Source organism: Arvicola amphibius, chromosome 1, assembly GCF_903992535.2.
Source record: "Arvicola amphibius chromosome 1, mArvAmp1.2, whole genome shotgun sequence".
NCBI classification, from domain to species: domain Eukaryota; kingdom Metazoa; phylum Chordata; class Mammalia; order Rodentia; family Cricetidae; genus Arvicola; species Arvicola amphibius.
In genome coordinates, this window is record NC_052047.1 from 196,286,637 (window position 1) to 196,308,259 (window position 21,623).

Below are 21,623 nucleotides of genomic sequence, written 5' to 3' on the forward strand. Positions count from 1 at the left end.
GGCTTATATACCCAATAGGCAAGTGGGCCAGCAGGTGAAAACCTTATCCTCTGATCCTCAAAGCCAAGGCAACGCGTGCTCGTGAAGCAGAGCTGGTAAACAACTTTGACACAGCTTTCAGTAACTCAAATCAGAAGGAAAGTAAAGATCTCTAGCAGGGAAGAGCAGCTGGAGGCCAGGACTCCAAATGTTCCCAACACTCCCGGCTCTCAGGCAGCTGGCCTCTGGTGATGTGAGAAAATGAAGGTGTGTTACAAAAGGCCCCCATGACACTGCGCTACAGCCTGGTCAGACAAGCACTCTGTGGGTACCTGAGGCCCCAGGGCCACACTTACTACTGCTCTTGGTGTAAAGCCGCAGGAGCTCCGCCAGGCCGCTCTTCCTCACCAAGGCTGCACTGCTCAGGTTCTCCTGGTCTAGAACCTTGAGGAAGTCATCCAGCTCTGTCAGCAGCTGTTCCAGGGCTAGAGACAAACACAGGAGAAAGTATTCAGGGACGGCCTCTCCACAGACCCAGCAACACCCACCAAGGACCTGTGGTCCCAGCTGGAGGGGCCCCTGTGAGGCTTGAGAAGGGCATTCTCAGCTCCAGAGTCTCCATGGGAGAAAAGCAGGCTCTTGAATTTGAGACAGACAACCCCAAAGGAGTCACAGGCCTACCACTTGCCGGTGAAGTGGTGGTGGCCTGGCTGGATATCTCCTCCATTACCGATGCCCGCCTTCACGGTTAACAAGGAGAGAAAACGCCCTCCGAAGGCCTTGCTGGCTGCTGAGCTATGACCCAGCTGTGCTTAGGATTCTCATCTTTCTCCCAAGGGACAATAGTCTTGCAACTTCACCTTCTCAAGTCATTTAGATAAATGCTTTCTTTTTAAAAGTTCTTCCATCAAACCAAATACTATTGCTCTGGTAAAGGAGCTAAGTAATGATATGACCCCTGACGGTATTCCACTATCCCTGTAGACCAGTACCCCATCCAGTCATCACCAGAGAACCTCCTCCTGCAAGAGAGGTGATACAGAGACCCACAGCTGGTCGATGTGCAGAGTGAGAGACTTTGAAATAAGTAGTACGAAATGGGATGCCTTCTTCCAACCTCTCCCTTAGGGCTCCGGGAGCGATGCGGAAGAGGGGGCAGAAAGGCGGGAAGAAGCAGAGGGGATGGACGACTCCAAGGAAAGAGTGTCTTCCAGACACACAGGACTCATACACATATGAACTCATAGAGTCTGTGGCAGCATGCACAGGGCCTGTACAGGTCCGAGCCAGACAGAGTCCCTGTGCTGACGGGGGAGTAAACATGAGCTCCCATCCCTCACCAAGAAGCCAGTTCCAGTTGACAACAGCTTACAAAGGAAAAATCGGTTTTCTGTAATTGAGCCTCACAGGGTATAGTAACCACACTTAGAGGCAGGCCCCAGGCTCAGCAGTAGATGGTTAACTCAAAACAAACTCAGTGGCGTTTCTGTGGATGCTTTGTTTATGTTTTGTCTCATATTGCTTTGTTTAGGCAGGCTTCAGCTTACTGCTTGTATAGCATGACTTCCGACTTTGATTTTGTGTTTTTATGGGTTTTGTTTGTGTGTGCGCCTAGTGTGTGTATGAGTGTGTCTGTGTGTGTGAGTGTGTGTGTGGGAGTTTCTTGTCCTTTTTATTTGTTTTTGTTTTTAATTCTGGGTTTCCTTTTGTCTGTATGTTTGCTAAAGAGAGAGAAAAGGAAGACATGGAGTTGGATGTGTGGGGAGGTAGGAGGACCCAGGAGGAGATGAAGGAAAATTATGATCTGAATTATAATGTATGAAAAAGATTTTTCAGTTAAAAAGGAGAAAAGGAATTCTTCCATCACTGAAATGCTACAGCTATTAAGCTGATCTTAGTTTGGAACATATAGCTCTCTAAACCACTACAAACCTGCTCATGGATGGCTACGACAAAGAACTCTTCCTGGTTTGCCTCTCCCCAGAGTCTTAGCCTCTGAGCCATCTCTCCAGCCCTCTCCCCAGAGTCTTAGCCTCTGAGCCATCTCTCCAGCCCTCTCCCCAGAGTCTTACAGGCACACCCACCACAGTTGTTGCCGTACTCTTTGGCCACCATCTTGGGGATTCACACATTATAGTGAGTGCCTCTTCTGTCCAAATGCTGTCCATCCCCCCAGGCCTTGCTCTCCACAGCATCCATCCCAGCACCCTGGCTAGCCTCTAAAACAGCCAGGATCTTTGGAAAGATAACCTCATGCCACCAACTCAGCCTCTAGGAAGGCCCAATCTTGGTCCAAAAGACATCTACACTGCTCTGCACAGCAACAGGGACTTCACAGATGGGACTGGAGGAAGGAGATGCTCCTGGGTTCTCCAGGTGAGTCCCAGCCAGCACAAGCACACTGAAAAGAGGAAAGAGTGAGAGCTGAGGAGAGAAGACAGGAGGTCGGGGCAGGAGCCAGGAAGGAGTGAAGTTGCCACAATACTGTCTCTGAGGTTAGAATAGGAAACCATCAGCCAAGGAATGCAAGAGAACCCTGTGAGATGGAAGCGGGGGATGGGTCATCTCTGGGAGGATTAGGGTTCAGTGGATGTTTTGTTACTCTAGGACTATATATAAGTTAATGAATTTGTATCACCGTGAGTCCCTGAGGTTGGTTATTTGTCATAGTGGCAATCGGAAGCTTACAGTACCCTCTTATCACGCTGTCTGGGTCATACTGTAGCTGCCTGTGGCCCCGTGTAAGTACACCCTCCAACAAAGGGCTCTGCATTTAGCTCGTACCTCCACAGCACCCACAAAATGTCCAGTATTCACTAAGTGAGAGAATGAAGTAAAAACAAGGTCACCCACTTACACACAGCATGTCAAGGCCAGAGTGCAAGAAAATGAATTCCTGGCTCTAAAAACCCAGTACCTGGCCTATCCCACCTCACTGAAACACTGGAACAGATAGGCTTCTCCAAGGGATCTGTTCTGCCTTTCTAGCTTGTTTTTTCCATACATGCATACACAGAAACATACATGCAGACATACCCACCTGGCACCCAGGCCTCATATGTGTGTGGCCAGCACTGTACTGAGCTATGCCCTCTATGCCTTTTCTAATTTATAATTTTCCCAACTGGTCTGATTGAAGCCAACTTACAAGTTCAACTGAATGGGCTGTTCTAAAACCTGGGTCCTGGCAGCTTACCCACCACTGGGGACCTGTGTTGGTGCTTGCTTTCCTTGTGTCCAGCCTGAGTTTCCTGCCTTCGTGGACCAGTTTATCATTGTCATCATCACCACCACCTTCACCACCATCTCCACCACCACCATCACCACCACCATCATCATCACCACCACCACCATCACCACCATCACCACCACCATCATCATCACCACCACCATCACCAACATCACCATCATCACCACCACCATCATTATCAATGTTTCGATACAGGGACTGAACCCAGAGCTTCTCACATGCTAGGCCATCATTCTACCAACTGAATTCTCTCCCTGCCTCTTTTGACTTTTTGAGACAGGGTCTCACTAAATTGTCCTGGTTGACCCTGAACCCATTGCACTGTCCAGGCTGTCTCGGACTTGAAATCCTCCTAACTTAGCTTCTGGAGTAGTAGCTGGGCTTGTACAGGCTGGTATCAACCAGGGCTGGCTTGAGCCATACTTTAAAACCATCTGGAGCCAGTGAATTGTTGCTGGAAGTCTGTGCCTCTACCCATTCCCCTGCTTCCCCTGCCTTCCTGGCATGGCTTATCAGACCTACAGACACATCAAGCAGGTTCAAAGTAACCAGGGAGCAGGAAAGGCAGAGTGCGCTGGGCACAAAGAAGGCAGAGCAGAGAACAAGGGAGCTTCCAGGTAGTCACACGTCTACCCAAGTGGGACACGAGCTTTCTGATTAAAGAGGAGACTCATCACCAGAAGGAACGGGAAGCATCCCTAGAGGATGGACCCAGGATCCTGGCGGCCCCATCACTAGGCGAGATTCTAACATCAGAGCCAGTAAGGCCTCTCTTCTGGAGCCCCCACCTTGGCCCCAGGCTTACTAAATTTGGGAGTTAACAAGGTTCTCATTCAAGGTGAGGCGTTGCAGGAGCCGGGCAGATGGACAGAAGGAAAACAGCCCTGGCAATGGCTGGAGTGAGACTGAGTGGGTGGGGGAGGGGCGGCACAATGACAGCGCTTACCTGACATAAAATGAGAGAGGGATGCCTCTAATCCAACCCCCTAACCTGGAGCACCAGCAGTCAGCACACAAACCTGGCCTGCCATAAAGCTAACAAGTTCTTTACCAGGGTAGATGTATGCGTGAAAAGACAGAATCCGATCCCCAGAGTGCCAGGCCTTCATGGGTGGGGGTCCACTGTACTTTGAATAGCTGTTCACAAGCTCCCTATCTGCTGAGACTACAATGAGTTCAGAGTAGGAACAGGGCTAGCGGAGGACGATACAAGCACAGGGATGGTGGACTTGAAAAGCGAAAGGGCCTTGTGAGGAAACTGGGGTCTAGGTTGTGTTTTCCCTGAACTTCTGGACCTCTCAAAGAGGCCAGGCCTCTGCCACCACTTCAGAACGACCCGAAGAGGAAAAAGGATGCCACTGGAAGTGCCTCCTCACTTCCTCATCCTTTCCCAAAAGCCACCCGGTTTCTGGAAAACGATCTTTGTTTATGTCTCACACAGCAAATGCAAACTAAGCCAAAGAGTATGCCTGGCCCCAGGCAGACAAAAGTGGCTCAGATGGGTCCTCAACAGCCCCAGGGTTATCTGCTGAGCATACGAGGCGAAACCAGATTAATATAGGAATGTCTCAATGTTCCAGGAATGCGGAGGACTGGGCAAGGGCTGGGGGTTAGCAGGGAGAAGAATTTACCATTGATCTTTGGAGCATGCATAGAGCTTACTGGATGAGTGGCCCTGTGCCCCAGGCACACAGGGCATGGGCGCTGGTGGGGAATTGGCTTCCAAAGAAGAGCATGAATCCTGAGAGCAAAACTAAGACAGTGATCAGAGCCACCCAATAGTGTTCATCCACCAAGTGGAGATAAGAAACCCTGAACACAGTGGGGAGAAACCAACAGATGGGGATACCAGTGAGATAACTGCCCAAGTAGAGATGGCAATGACAAGGGCTTGACCTAGCCAGGACGGCTGGGCACCATGCCACCAGCAGGACCCCACCATCTCCAGTTCCCACAGCCGCTTTGCAAGTGCAGCTGTGGAAATGGAGTACTGAGGCTGGATTACAACCCAAAGCAACTGCAACCCCAGGGACAGTGACAGTGGGGTTCAAACCCAAGTGTGTCCAAGTTCAAGAACTTGCCACCTGCAATCTGTCAGCTGGCGTCACTTCCAGCGAGCTGTTGCAAGCGATCAGAACCACCGCTCTTGCTTCCTGGTCCTTCATAATCAACAAGCAGCAGTTCAGAGACCAGAAGAGGAAGGTTAGAGGAGCCAGGAGCCAGGTGGAGCCAAGGGTACTTGAAGAGCATTCTGTTAGATGCAGGGTCTTTAAGGGAAGACGCTTAGATGCGTAAGAGACACACAGTGCCACCAGACATGGACAGCAGGGCTGGGGCTGTGCTTCCTGACCTAACAGACTATGGGGGAGGGGTGGACACAGCAGCACCTAGTTTGCCTTACTCTGAGATCTTTGAACCTTTCCAGAACATTTAGGAAAGGGGCAAGCATGAAGAGAGACATAGCTTGTAGGAGACACGGGCCTGAAGACTTGTGTGAGACTCTGGGACCAGCACGCACCAGCATTCCCGTCTCTTCGGGATTACATCCCTTACCCACGTGCTCCCTCCACGAAGCCACAGGCGAGCATCTGCACTCACCTCCCTTGCCAGCTCCATCTCCCCTGGTTCCTTTCTATGCAAACCAATTGTCCTGGGCCATGCCAGGGTGGACACAAGCCCCTTGTGGTCAAGAGTCAGGCTTTGTGGGTTTGGATACGGTAATAGTTAATTTTCACGTCACTGTGAGAAAATACCAGGCAGGTACCACTTAAGGAGGGAAGGGTTTCTTTGGGCACCAATGTGGGTGTAAAGTCAGAGCAGGGAAAGCATGGGTGGCAGGAGCATGAGGGAGCTGGCACACCGCATCCACGGTTGGGAAGCAGAGAAAGATGAACACTGGTACTCAGGACCCCTTCTCTTTTGCATTCAGTCTGTGCCACTCAACATGTAGGGTGGGTCTCCCTTGCCCAGTTAAACCATTCTGGAGATGCCCTGATAGGTACCCAGAGGACTGTTTCCATGGTGATTCCAAGTCTTACTAAGTTAATGGGAAAGGTGAACATAACAGATAACAGACATCCAGCAAGGCAGCCATCCTCTCCAGACATCTTTCAGGGCTCTGGCTACAGGCTCTTGGGAATAACAATCAACAGAGGCGTTGTGCCAATTTGCACCAACCGCTGTGACATTCTTCAACCTCCAGGGCTCCGAAGGGCAGGCCACCCCTCAGAGGAATGTGGCTGTCCCATTGAGTTCAGGGACCCTGCTCATCATATTTCCCTTCGCCCCCCTCCATCCCCCCCTCCCCTCCCCACTTTCACTTTGGTTTCTTCCTTGTCCTTCAGTGGATAGAGGGGAAAATAAGAAGGCAGTTCATTCTGGAAACTGTAGGCCCTTGTGTGGGCTTTCCATCTCGGCTCTGTTAAAGTTCAGGGCTGTCTGCTCGGGGTGACAAATCATCAATCAGATTCTTGTTTGGGACTTCCAAGGCCCACGCAGAGCGAGACTGTGTAACTGCCCGATTCATTGGCCTCCTCCTCAGGACCCCCCCCCCGCCCCCGCCAGCTTGGCTCACCCTGGGCAGTCACTAGGTCCTCCTCAGGACCCTTCCCCCCCAGCTTGGCTCACCCTGGGCAGTCACTAGGTCCTCCTCAGGACCCTCCCCCCCAGCTTGGCTCACCCTGGGCAGTCACTAGGTCCTCCTCAGGACCCTCCCCCCCAGCTTGGCTTACCCTGGGCAGTCACTAGGTCCTCCTCAGGACCCTCCCCCCAAGCTTGGCTCACCCTGGGCAGTCACTAGGTCCTCCTCAGGACCCTCCCCCCCAGCTTGGCTCACCCTGGGCAGTCACTAGGTTCCCAGCAGTAAGTTCTCCCCTGTACACCAAGCACAGCTTCACATCCCCTGCAGTCTCAGGCATACTTTTATTTATACAGCTGGACTTCTGGAGAGCCCTGCTTCAGCCTGATTTTCCTTTCAAACACCAGACGAAGCAGACCTGTTCTTTATAAAAACCATATTCCAGAAAGATGTGCATGCACACATCCCCTCTTCTTCTCCCAGAAGCATCTCAAGACCAAGCCACCAGGCACAGCATCCTCAAGAATGCAGCTGCAGGGGGCCAAAGGGAGTCAGGAATGTTGGGAAGGACTCTGTGAGAAGCAACGGTATCGTGCAGAGGTGGCGGTGAGGCTGAAAATAACGTACAGGTTCCCTATGGGCAAAGGACCTCAGGTCTGCAGGATCAGCACCCAGAAAAAACACTCCTTCACCCCACTTGAGGAGAGAGAACAAAGTCCAAATGACCCATTTCTTCAAAAGTGCCAAGAATGAACCTACTGTGTGCACACCCCTTAATAGGAAGTAGGATTCCTTTGTTTCTTCCCTACAGTGGTGGACACATGCACGCCTGTGCACACACCTACCCACCAACACACCATTGACTATTTCACAGTTTACAGTCCTGTGGTGTGAAAACACGCAAAGCTGTGTGACTGTACTGTTCTCTAGTCCCAGGGCTTTAGCACCCCCAGCAGAATCCCACTCTGCAGTCATTTCCCACAGCCCCTGACGTTAACCTGCTCCATCTCTGTGGTTGTCCTGTTCTTGATATATCCTGTGAGCGGAATCAGGTGACATGTGGCCTGGTGTCTGCCTTACTTCACTTAGCATGATGGTTTCGAGGTCACATGTTACAACAGGTGTGAACACTTTCTGCTTATGAAAATGCAGTCCTATTCTATGGGTTAATCACATTCTGCCCACCTACTCACTGGGGTGTGGGGGTGTTATTTTCTAACAGATAGGTTATGGAGGTAAAACTCACATGCTATATCATGCTCCATTTGACTGTCTCATGCTTGGCAAACATAATTAGCTGCAGTTGGCCATCACCACAATCATGATATAGCAAATACCCACCACTCAAAAATGATTCCTTAGGGTAAACCTTTCCCTATGCCCAGAGCGTGGGAGCTGCTTGGCCTTCAGAGCTCAGCCCCTTTACCTTAACAAGAGGCATCCACGATGCCCAAGTCTGTAAGGGAGATGTGGCTGGGTTGCATGTGCCACCTTGATTGCTAGGCTGGAGGTAGCTTGGTGGGCTCCATATACATCCCCCCCAGAGTGGCATACTCAGCTGAAGAGCATGGATTCCCTTCAAAGAGGAAGGCAGATCTTCAGGCCAGGGTAGCTGAAAAGTCTGTCCCTTTTCTTTGCTGTGGAGTGCTCCATTTTATGGATGTCAGGCTGTTTTACGCTCGTCCGCCGGGCCCTTCTACACTAACCCAGGAGCTGTCTACATCTCCACACCAGTGAGTTTTCCCGCAGACACCACACTGCTGACCTGCAGTGACTTCTCTAAGTTCTCTGAGACATGCACACCAAAGACAAATTGTCCCCATGCTGGGGCCCAGGCCTGGAGGAGCCACTCTCATTGCTCCAGTAGTGGTTTGGGGCTTCAAGAACTTTGAAAGTTTCCCAGGTGAGTCTAAGACACGACTAAGGTTTCTGCTGGGCCAGAAGATGGGATAAATGAGCTCATCAAAACAAACAATCTGTTCTGCGATCAGCCTTTTCACACCACGCGGTCCCTTCAAACTGCACAACTCAGCTCTGATTTACACACAGACCTCTGTAGGTTCGCGCCTGTTATATGAACTCAGATGCACTTGGAATATTTTTCTTCTTCCTTCTGGACAGGAGGATGTAGAAAACGAGGAGAAAAGATGTTTCAGTATTTATACACCGCCCAACTCAGCTCTCTATCCCACTGGGTAAGTGGAAGATTAATCCTGCAGAAGGCCCTCAGTGGACTCGGACCCTGGGGACTGGCCAGTAATGTAAATAACTTTCTCCAGGATAAATACTCCAGAAGTCACTCTTTATCTCCCGCTCCAAGGAGAGGCCGAGGGGAGAAGGGTTTTACTAGCAGTGAACACTCTATTTCCCACCGGGCTTGACCTTCCAGGGTCATCTGACCATCATTTTTGCAAGATCTGTTTTTTCTCACCTATCTTTTGGGTCTCATCACTTGAAACACTTTCTGTATGGCTTACTCTCATTCCCAGATTAGTTGAGAGAGCTAGGGGAGGAGGACATGTGACAGATGCCTGCTGTGGCTCACAATACTGGAGAAACAACTGGGGTTGCTCAGGGCCGACCTCTCAAATGGAATAGGCCTCCCTTGGGAGCAGAGTCCCAGTCCTGGCCAAGGAGCCAGCTGGAGTCCCCCAACCCAAAGCCGGGGCCCTGCAGAGATTCATGTGGTGACAGCTGAGGATACTACACCAAGCTACAAGGCAGAAAGGACTCTGGGCCTGCTAAGGGGCTGCCACCACAGTGCTTTGCTGCGTTCTTGTCCACCCAGCCCAACCAGCACAAGCTGTCTGGTGAGCCACATTGTTTTTCTATGTGTCCCATGAGTAGAGGCCCTGGAAGCTCTGTGTGGGCAAGGGCTGCGTATGTTCAGGGTTGACTTCCACTGCCACGCCCAAATAGGTCATCGTTCAAAGCCAGAAAACCCCTGCTGAACACTGTGCAGGCAGGCAGGCAGGCAGGCAGGCAGGCAGGCAGACAGACAGACAGACAGACAGGCACAAAGTTCCTCTTGATAAAAGAAGTTAGATGGGTCCTTTCAGTAGCTTAGGCAAAGGACTTGCCAGTCCCTGGCCGTAATTCCAGGCCCCACCTGGGATGGGCAGAGGGCCCACACTGGTAGCCGATGGCCGATGGCCCGGGAAGACACAGGCACTTGCTCCTAGCATGGCATTCTGAGAGGTTTTTCTAAAGGGCAGAGAAGAAACCAGGACAATCAGATCTCCCTCCCAGCTCTCCAGCCACTCAAGGGCACACGAGAGCAAACTCGAGACACTCCAGGTCTCTGTGGCCTCCGGGGTCCAGGCCAGACAAAGAGGCTTTGGGATTAGAAGGCCTTTGTTCCCCACCCCAGTGAGGACATTCCTGAGATGCACTCTGTCAGATGGGCAGCGTCATTCACGGTTGGGGCGGGGTGTGTGGGTGGAAGGCACAAAGGTCCGGCTTGGTGTCTCTCCACAAGGCAAAACACAGAGCAGGCGCAGCCCACCTCAGCCTCAGCCAGGCTGCCGGGCGGGCGTTGGTGAGGTCTGGGGATATTGTGCTGAAGGAAAGCTGGAAGATCAGAAAGACCGTTATCTCTTGGTGGAAGTGATCGTCCTTCCTTCTGTCCTCCCTCCTCCTCAGCACAGTAGCTCACTACATTTTCTGTTTCATCTCAGCTTGTCCCAGTTCACTGGAGGCTTGAGTTAGAGAAAGGACAGACACCAGGGAGCAGAAAGGGAAAGATGCCTGAACTGTCCGAATTTACTGCTCCTCCCCGGAATCTGACCAAGGTAACCTATAGTCAGTAAACAACAATACACAGGACTCTGCCGACAAGGTGTCAAGACTGGCTCCAGCCATCCAACTGCCCCAGCTGGAGTTCACCAGCCAGGAGGCCCTGGCTGTTCCCTGCACTCCAGTTAGTGTTCAAAAGCCCTTCCTTCGGGTGCTGAGGAAGTCAGGCTGCAGAAACAGGCTTCCTGGGCCTGCAGCCGCGTTGTCTGGTCTGAACATTCGTGGCCACTGGAACCTGGAGTGTCTCTCATGCTCCCCTAAAGTACTGGAGTACCCTGGGAACCAGCTTCTGGGCTCCTGGTCTTGGGGGACTTAATCAATTTTGCTGTACTTTTGTTTCAATGTTGGTGAGATAGTGATTCGGGAGAGTACCTACCATAAGATTGGTGGGAAGAGCAGAAACGTGGGCCCACAAAAGCGGAAAGGGGGCCTGTCGGCTGTTAGGTAGAAGCTCTAATTCTGTGTGAAAAGATATAAGAACACTTATACGACTTTATTTTATCCTTTTATATGTATTTTGTGCTTGTGTGGGTGTATGATCTCTCTCTCTCTCTCTCTCTCTCTCTCTCTCTCTCTCTCTCTCTCTCGTGTGTGTGTGTGTGTGTGTGTGTGTGTGTGTGTACCCATGGAAAGAGGTATTGGAGCCCCTGGAGCTGGAGTTAGAGAAGGTCGTGAGCTGCCTGGCACAGGGGCTGGGAACTGAATCCTGCTCCTCCACTGAGCCGTCTCACCCTCAGCCCTATCCCTACACTACTAGAAACACACGCATTATGTATTATAATTTCAATAAAACGACTTCCGAAAAGTGATGGGAGGTATCCCTATTTGATATTGCAGGACTACCAAATGGTCCTGGTAGAGGGCAGAAGAAAGGCATAGGGAGAATTTGGGTTAAGCTTTCCTAGAAAACCACCTTCCCAGAAACTCACAGTACTGAGAATAGACAGGGAATATTTTCAAAGCTTTGTGACTTAGGACTGGTTTCAACAGGTTAAACGTAAAAGTGGAGGTGGGAGGTGGGATTGAGAGATGGCTCGGTGGTGAAGAGCTCTAACCGCGTTTGCAGAGGACCTGGTTATGGTCCTCAGCATCCACATGACAATTTATGACTGGCGTCTATAACTAGCTCCAGAGGATACAACATGTGCTTCTGGCTTCTGCAAGCACCAGGCATGCATGTGGTGTACACACACAAGTGCAGGCAAACACTCATACACATAAATATGAATAAATCCTCAACTGACACCAGAAACAGGCAAGAAAACACAGAGTTGGCACCAGTCTGGGGCTGAGGTGGCTGTCAGGTCTTTCTGTGTCTTCTCATGTCTCCCCGTCTGCCTCTGCTCCCACCATCTCTCTACCTACCGCAACGCCTCCCCAGTTAAAGAGCAAACATGATACTACAAGCAGCACTGCTCTGGAAAGAATGATTTGTAAGCGTGTGCAGCCGATACACGCGGCTGTGTCCTCTTCTCTAGCTTCCATCCACACTAGACTGCAGCTAAGTTTGAGGGCAAGGATGTTGCTCATTGGTGTGGTGCTTTCCTAGCATGAACAAGGCTCTGGCTTTGATTCTAGCTCCACAGACAAATGGGGAGGAGGTAGAAGGAAGAAAGGAAAGAAGGAAGTAACTTAAAAATAAAGAGAAGAGAAGGAAACACAGGGTCCTGGGTTCAAAGCAAACCAAAGCACAACAGCCATGAGTCGTGATCTGGGAAGCCCTTCCCATTCTGTGTTAGTTACTCCTTTTGTGGCTGTGACAAAAGCTTTATTTTGGCTCACATTATAGGGAACGGTCCATTATGGCAGCTGGCCACATGACATCCACAGGGAGGGAGCAATGAGAAGTAAACGGGGTGCTCAGCTCACTTTCTTCCAACTCACACGTGTAGTGTATGGGTTGCTGATATTCACATTCAGTGGGGAGGGGTGTTGTGGAATAATCCTCTTGTACATTGTAAAGATTTGTCGCTCGAATTGGCTTAATAAAACACTAACTGGCCAGTAGCCAGGCAGGAAATATAGGCAGTATGACCAAACTAAGATGATGGCAGAGTCAAGAGAGTCTCAGGGAGACATAGAGAAGCAAGAGGGGCATGTCATACTGAGTGAGGAAAGGTCCCAAGCCACATGGCAAATCACAGATAAGAAATATGGGTTAATTTAAGTGTAAGAGTTAGCTAGTAACAAGCCTGAGCTATTGGCCAAGCATTTACACTTAATATAAGCCTCTGGGATGGTTATTTGGGAACAGGCAGGTGAGACAGCAACTTCCGCCTACAAGTGGAACTTCCTATTTCCATTGAACCACTCATAAAATTCCCCTTCACAGCCAACTTGTGCTGTCATGGTGGTTTGATATCCCCTCATGATGACTAAAGAATTAGTTACCCACTCTCAGCACTCGGGGTTTGAGTAAATCCAGAATCACCACCACTGATGTCACAGGTGGTTACAGAACTCTGGATCTAACCAATCAGAGCATTCCATTCCAGCTGCCAGGGATTGGCTTTGGAATGGAAATGTGATCAAAGCCAAAGCAATGAGCATCAGTTTGGGAGTGACTAGGACGTGGACCGTTCCTCATTCACGGTCAGCTTCAGGCAATAGTGGCCATCTCCAGGAAGAACCTACCTAAAAGGAAAAGCAGACACGAAGAGTCCAGACAGCATTGTTCCTGCACTTAGATTCAGCTACAACTCCAACTAGTTTTTCTATTCTGCCACTACGTGTAACTAGGCATCTCGTTTGTTGGTTTGAGACAGATTGGGTTAGGTTTCCTTCACTAGTGAACTACCACAGCACATTTCTGACCTTGGAATCTGAGCCAGGCAGTCTTCATATGAAATCCTACTTTATCTTCTGAGATAGGCATTATCAAGCCCAGTTCTGCCAGGGTCACCCAGCTCAGAACCAATAAGTCCTTCTGGCCCCCAGTCCACTCATCTGAGCCTGCTGTACACTAGGGAATAGTTGCTTTTTAAAGCAGATTACACAGGGACTAAGTGATAAGTACACACTTAGGTCCTGGGTTCAAGTCCCAGCACCCCCAACAAAACAAGAGGCTATGTGGTAAGGGGAATTCAAAACCAATCTAATGAAGGCAGTGTGGGGAAAGAGTCATAAAAACAAAACAAAACAAAGCAAAACAAAACAGAAAAGCCACCTTGAGAAACAGGAGCCACGCTAACACCTGGGGTGGAGAGAAGACCTGAGGATGAGTTGCTGAGGACTCTTAAGCTTCCAGTGGCCTCAGAAGTGAGGAATGGAAAGAAGGAATTCCATGGTCCACAAAGCACAAGACTGCTGGAAAGGAGTGTGTGTGTATGTGTATCCTAGGATACAATCTGAATTTCTGACCATAATTACTATTTTAAAAAGCTTGAAAAATACCACTTGAAACTCTCAAAGATTACAGATTTTAGAAATATTCTATGGTACAGATTCCCTCAGCAGGGTCTGAGAAATGGTCAGGAATTGAATTTGTTAATATTCCTACAGCAAAATATACAAATATTTGTACTGAATGAAATAAACAAATGATAAAATTGCCTCATTATTTCCAGAAAGAATTTATCTATCAGTCTTTGTCTATCCAAAAGAAAACAAACAAAAAATCCTTTTGTTCCTTTTGAGGATCTGGGAACTGCACTGGGCTCAGAGAGAGGGTGTTAGTTAGCTGCTACGCCGCAAACTAGGGTGGAAAGAATTATTTTAGTTCAGTTTGAGGGGTTATAACACTGTGGAGGGGAAGGCAAGATGGCAGGCAGCTGCACAGCAGCAAGACTGCGCAGCTGGGATCCCTCATGGCTTATAGCTTGATGGGACAGGACAGAGATTGCACAGGAAGTGGAGCTGAGAGTGCACAGGAAGTGGAGCTGAGAGTACACAGGAAGTGCAGCTCAGAGTACACAGGAAGTACAGCTCAGAGTACACAGGAAATGCAGCTCAGGGTACACAGGAAGTGCAGCTCAGGGTACACAGAAAGTGCAGCTCAGAGTACACAGGAAGTGGAGCTGAGAGTACACAGGAAGTGCAGCTCAGGGTACACAGGAAGTGGAGCTGAGAGTACACAGGAAGTGCAGCTGAGAGTACACAGGAAGTGGAGCTGAGAGTACACAGGAAGTGCAGCTCAGGGTACACAGGAAGTGCAGCTCAGGGTACACAGGAAGTGGATCTGAGAGTACACAGGAAGTGCAGTTCAGAGTACACAGGAAGTGCAGCTCAGGGTACACAGAAAGTGCAGCTCAGGGTACGCAGGCAGTGCAGCTCAGGGTACACAGGAAGTGCAGCTCAGAGTACACAGGAAGTGCAGCTCAGGGTACACAGAAAGTGCAGCTCAGGGTACGCAGGAAGTGCAGCTCAGGGTACACAGGAAGTGCAGCTCAGGGTACACAGGAAGTGCACTCTGAGCTGCACAGGAAGTGAAGTGGGGTATAAAACAAACAGTTTGTAATTAATATTAGCCTCTGTGTGTTTATTTGGGACTGAACAGCTGTGGGGCTGGGCAGTATAGAGACTTCAGTCAACAAATGGCTACCAAAGTTTGACAACTACATCTACACAAAACCTGAAAGAACTTGAGAGAGGATTCTAAACACAAAAGAAGAGTCAAGCATGGCCTCTTGGTAGCAGTGTTTTCTCAGGTGGACTCTGTTTGCTATAGGCAAGCCGAGGCTCAGTTCCTTTAAAAGAGGCTTCCTGACTCAGCATTAGCAGCAAAAACTGCAAGGTTCTTTTACGAGGTCATGGTACCAAGACTTAAATGGTGTTTATGAGCTGTTGACGACATGCTTCTTGGTGGTGGCATGGACCTAGAAACTGCATAGAGTTGTGGCAATGAATGAGGTTCCTGCCAGTACCTCTGGCATGAAGCTAGAATCTCAGGAAACCAAGGAATGGATGAAGCGAGTCCCCAAAGCCTCTGCTTTAATTGTAGTCATATCACTTAGCAGATTAAAGAGTCATGTGGTCAAAAAAAGATAGAGATATACAGTAAAGACAGATTCATAAAAAAACCTTCTAAATGGTTTACAGTGTGTTTAAAAATATATGTATGCCTGGGAGAGAAAAAAGGATAAAGTTCTTTAAAAATAGAGTAATAGAAAGTCACATAAAGACAAAAAATATACAGAGAGTCTGGATACTGCAGGCTATTGTGTTATTTTTGAATTGTTTGACTGTTGAGGAAGGAGCAACCACTGCTAAAAGACATTTGATTATAAATGCTGCTAGATTAATCTAACCTATATATTTTGAAAATGCCTTAACTTCAAAATTTAAGTCAGAAGATATGTTACTTTGGAGAATAGGGTTTGCTTTTGATCCCATAGGAAATGAGAGGCTGTGGATTCATTCTGGGTTGAGAAAAATAAGGTTTGATGATAGAGGAAGATCTCCTGAAAAATCTCCAGTGGGAACAGACAATCCAGATGGTCCAACATTTCAGAGCACCTCTGTTGCAGTTTCTTCTGAGTTCTACATCCAGAACAGTCTGAAGACCGCTAACTGAGATGATCCAGCCTCACAGAATACTCCAGTCAGGATTTGACCATAATTTAAATTTTGTTTGGGTCCCCATAAGATTACCAGTACCCCCAATCAACAGGAAGTAGCCTAGAAAACTATGCCCTCATTCCAAAAAATGGATTATGGATGTTTGTCTTTGTTTGGAGTGTTGTTTACAAGTTTTATGAAAAATGGTCAGGAAAAAAGCTAAAAAAAGATTAGATTCAGGGTTTTTGTTTTGAAAAGAAAAATGGGGAAATGTTGTGGGATAATGCTCTTATACACTGTAAAGATTTATTACTCGTATTGGTTTAATAAAATTTTGATTGGCCAGGAGCCAGGCAGGAAGTATTGTCAGGGTGATGAGACTAGGAAAGTTCTGGAAAGAGGAAAGGCAGAGACTCAGTCACCAGCCAGACAAAGAGGAAGCAAGACAAGAATTCCTTACTGAGAAAAGGTACCAAGTCACGTGGTTAAACATAAATAAGAATTGTGGGTTAAGTTGTAAGCTAGTTAGTAATAGGCCTGAGCAATAGGCCAAATAATTTATAATTAATATCAACCTCTGCGTGTTTATTTGGAACTGAATGAATGTGGGACTAGGCAGGACAAAAAACTCAGTCTACAAGCCATCTCTCCAGTCCCTCTTTTTGAGACAAGGTCTTGCTAAGTGCCCCAAGCTGGTCTTGAACTTGCAATCCCTGGGCCTCAGCCTGTGGAATACCTGACTTATGCATCAGGCCAAGCACCTTACCAGGTTTTCAGCAGGTTGATGTTAAGTTATGATTAGGGAATTTATAGGGCTATGGGCAGGAGCCAGACAACAACCACCCTCAAGTAAACTTGGCTCCTCCCTGAGGCTCATGCAGAGACATGCCTTGCCACATGTAATGATTAAGTACATAAGATGGGGCTGCCCTGAACTGAATGTCCTGTACTTGTGAAAGAATGGTGGAATTCTGAAGAAAGATGGAATTTTGATGTTGGAATATTTGGGATGCACAGATTAAAATACATACTTAAAGCTAACTATGCCTATTTTATATGTTTAAATTTTTACATATAACTTGAAATCACATGTGCATGTATATGTGTACATATTTATGAGTTGGGATTTTATGTTTTATAGGAGAGCACTGGTACAAAGCTTTCACTAGAGACAGAACATTTTATGGTTGTTATTTCATGCTGGGATTAAACCTGAGGCCATGTGCATATTTAACACCCGTAGCTTAGGAAGAATAACACTGGGAGAAATCATCTTTTGAAAATCAGTGTGCACAAAGGTACACAGTGTGCACCAAGTCTCACAGCGAGTTCGTAGCAAACCAAAACTTCCCATCCTGAAATTGTCCCTGCCCGCGTGATTTCTGAAGCTGATCTTAAGCCCCCTGCTTCACCGAGGGCGTTCTTCAGTAAGAGCTCCCCAGGGGCAGCGAGGAAGCCAGAGGAGCTTTTCAAAGTGTGGTGTGCAGGGCAGGAGACTCAGACCAGCTCAACCTAGACCGGGGCTCACTTGGTGTAAGCTGTGCTTTGTTTCTCTGCACAGGGGCCAGTGCTCTCCCAGAGTTATTCTCCGTGAAGCCCTTGAATCCCTGTTATACAAACAAGTCAAAGGTGTCTGAGTTTTGAGCCGGAAGGTTGTTTTTGTTTCATGTTTCAACCAAATCATTGAAAAGAAAACTGTCAACACCCCACTCCAGGCCCCCCACCACTCTTCGCGTTGGCTTCTATTCGCGTCTCCTTTCCATCCCTGGCCAATCTCAAGGGATCCTTAACTGCTTGTCTCCCTGCCTAGTCTCTTCTTTCTGCTCTAGCTTCTGCAACTCTGTACCCTGAAATGGTCCACAGCCACCTTTCCATGCTGAAACCACTCTCCCTAGAGATTCCTGCAGGCACCAATCTGATTGTCCCCTTGGCCCTGATGTACCAGTATCCCAAAGTGTGTGATCAGCATTCCGGCAGCCAGCACTCCCTGCCTGGGTCTCCCACTGCAGCCTTTTCTAAGATGTATTTTCATTTTAATTATGTGTCTGTGTCTGCTTCTGTGTGTGGCTATGTGCACGTGAGTGCAGTGCCCACCCAGGCCACAGGCATCGGATTCCCCTGAAGCTGGAGTTACAGGTGGTTGTGAGCTGCCGTACATGAGTCCCAGGAACTGAGCTTGGGTCCTGTGCAGGGTGTGCTCTTAAGAGCTGAACACCTCTCCAGCCTGAGCCCTTTCTTGTTCACCATGTTTCTCAGGTGACAGACGAATAGTCAGTGGTCCATTCGAAGACGCGTGGACCGCCTGCTCTCTGCCAGAGCCATGCTAAACAATGAAAGAGCAAGGACAAACAGGCCCCTCTGTAGGTGCCCTTCTGTCAATGTAAAGTGTCCTCCACAGGCCCCTGTGCTTGTTTTTAGTAGGCAGCACTGTCTTGTGTCAGTGTGGGACCTTGGGACCTGCCTCTTAGCCAGCAGCACAGGTATGTAGGGTGGACACTGAAGGGGATATGGTTTCTGGTTCCGGCCCCAGCTCTCCGATTCCTCATCTGCCAAGATGTGAGTAAGCCATGCCATAAACTCCTGCCACCAAGGATGGATGCCCCAACCACCATACCTCTCCCACCATGATGGACCCCACTAACCTGTGAGCCCAAATAAACCTCTCCTTTCTTAAATTACTTCTGATGGGTATGTGACCAGAGGGATGAGAAAAGTAACCAATACAGCTGTTTCCCAGTGTCATAAATGAGCAAGCCAGGATTCTGCTGCACATTACACAGTAGTATACGGTAATGCTGCCTTTGCCCTGCCCTTCAGATAAGGTCTGAGGTCCAGTCTTCAGCCCTCCTGTGCATCCAGCTACATTCCGTTCTCTTGTGGGGGACATAGCATATTGATAAACTTCTTTGACAGTTTCTTTCTTCTATTTAAAAACAACTTCTTTTTGTTTTTAAATTTTCTACCATAAACCCCAAAGTACATTTCTGCAGTACAGGTATCAAATTTTGGAGTCAGTGTTCCCAAGACAATCCCAGTTCTGAATCCCAGCTTCATTGAGGAGTTGCTTTCTTAGAAATGAAGCTGAATTTTACTTTTTAAAATTATTACTGGTATGTGTGTGTATGTCCGTGTATGTGTGTGTGCATGTCTCTGTATGTGTGTGTGTGTGTCCGTGTCTGTATGTGTGAGTGTCTGTATGTGTGCGTGTCTGTACATGTCTGTACGTGTGCGTGTCTATGTGTGTGCACGTCTATGTATGTGTCTGTGTGAGTGTGTGTCTGTATGTGTGTGTCTGTGCATGCATGTGTGTATATGTGCATGTATGTGCATGTGGCACGGAGCCTGTGTGGTATCAGAAGACATCTGTGGAGTCATTTGTCTCCCCACACCTTCACAGCGGTTCTGGGCATGGCCCTCATGTCTGTTAGGTACTCAGGGCAAGAACCTCACCCCTTGAATCATGTCACTGGCCCAAAGCTGAATTACCAAAAACAAAGATACAAAACCTAGGAACAAAGGCACCTCCTTTGTCCCCCACCTTCTGGATGTGCTGTGTCACAGTAGAAGCAAACATGTGTGACACATTTGTACTGAGCAATTTCTGCTGAAACAGTGAAGAGTATTGCAAATAATAGGAAGACAACTAAAGAGAGAGCAGAATCAAGCCTCAAGAGAAAAGCTGCTTTAACCAACACAGGGTCAGGCCAGGTGTGGCAGCATGCCCAATGCCTTCTCCTAGGAGGGAGAGGCAATGAGAAAGAGTTCAAGGCCAGCCTAGACTGTATAGCAAAAACGTGTCTCAAAAACTCAAACAATAACAAGAATAGTCAGCCAAATGATGATAAAGGTTACCTCATTTGATGTAGGCTTATAATACACCTATGTGTACTTTTAGTATTATGTATGCATGTGTGTGCATACATGTGTTTGTACTTGTATATATGTGTGTACATATATATGCATGCACACATGTATTACTGTGTATGTTTGCATGCATGCATGTACATATGTTTATTCATCCCTTAAATAAAGAAACAGATCCGGGTTAGGCAACTTTCCCAAAGTCATATGACTAGTAAAGCAGACCTGAATTCGAATCCCGCTGACTCCTCTCCCATGGCTTCAGCTGCTCTCCCTCATCATGTCTTCCTCCATGTACACAGAGTAAAACTGGAAATACAGCAACCCACTGTTATTTGAAATAGAGTAGAGATATGCAGGTCCATCTAAGGGGTTACTACTGTTTGCTTAGATCTGTAATAAAAATGCAGAACAATTCTGCTAGTCCATTTCAATCCAACTCATAGTGCCTTGATGAAACCAGCCCTCCGAGAACAGCAAAAACAATAAAGGCAACGATGAAAGGCAGACTTGGGTAGCTGATGTTGAAACCACCACCACCAAGTATCTGGTGTGTGGCATTGAGTTGTCGAGATACCTGACAAACTGGTCAACAAATCTTGCATGGCAATTATTTTGCTAAGCATGGATGGCCAAACTGCAAAAGCTAACTACTTTCCTACTGGGTTTAAGATGACTTCTGATATTACAAAGACTATATGACTTTTTAAAAGTTTGCTGATAAAATAATTCACCATTCAAATGTATTTTGTGGGTCCCATGTATAAGCACAGCTTGTGCTTCTCCGTGTAGTAGTTGGGGAAGGACAGGGCAGAGAGGAGGCGGATAACTGCTGTGGGACAATGGTTTTACCCTGTAAAGATTTGTTTCTTCTACTAGTTTAATAAAATGCTGACTGGCCAGTAGAACTTCCAGGCAGGAAGTAGAGGCGGGGCAACGAGAACAGGAGATTCTGGGAAGAGGAAAGATTCAGTCTGCAGTTGTCGCTCAGCCTCAGAGGAAGCAAGATGAGACGGTACCGCTGATAAAGGTACCATGTGACTAACACAGACAAGAATTATTGGCTAATTTAAGATGTAAAAAAGAATTAATAAGAAGCCTGAGCTACTAGGCCAACCAGTTTATGATTAATGTAGACCTCTATGTGTTTCTTTGGGACTAAATGGATGTGGGACCAGGCGGGACAGAAACATCTGTCAACAGATAACTCTGCACGCTGTACCCCTGGTGACTCAGCTAAACATTTGGAGATGAACCTACATTTCCTGCCACGCTGTCATTCTTAGTACAGTGTGTATCCAAGTCACACTGCAGGTGGACAGGCAAGGCTTGGCTGGGGCAGCGTGTTAATGGGAGCGCCCTCTGGCTACGCTGGGTTTCCAACAAGTGCTATCTTGGCTTTCTTTGTGCAACCAGGACGAAAGGACCCCCAGGCAGCTTTCACAGTATGATAATTACTATCTTGCCCATCTTGTTTTCACCTATTAAAAAATTATGCCACCATGGTTAGGGCCAGAGGCAAAGGAAGCCAATCGTATCTCAGAAGAAAACATCCCGTTGCTAAAACCCGGGTTTTTATTTCTGTCTTGTATTGTCTCACCAAGGACCCCAACATCACATACTTGACACTTGAGCCTTACCAGAGCTAAGGACAAAGAACGCTTG

General features: G+C 48.1%; 1 protein-coding gene across 1 annotated transcript in view; it reads right to left on the reverse strand.

Moving 5' to 3' along the window:
* Positions 1–21,623, reverse strand: part of Afap1l2 (actin filament associated protein 1 like 2) — a 103,279-nt gene that overhangs the window by 40,079 nt on the left and 41,577 nt on the right. Inside the window, exon 2 of the mRNA XM_038330541.1 lies at positions 336–464. Within this exon, the coding sequence (XP_038186469.1) occupies positions 336–464 (129 nt within the window). The remainder of the gene's footprint in view (positions 1–335; positions 465–21,623) is intronic.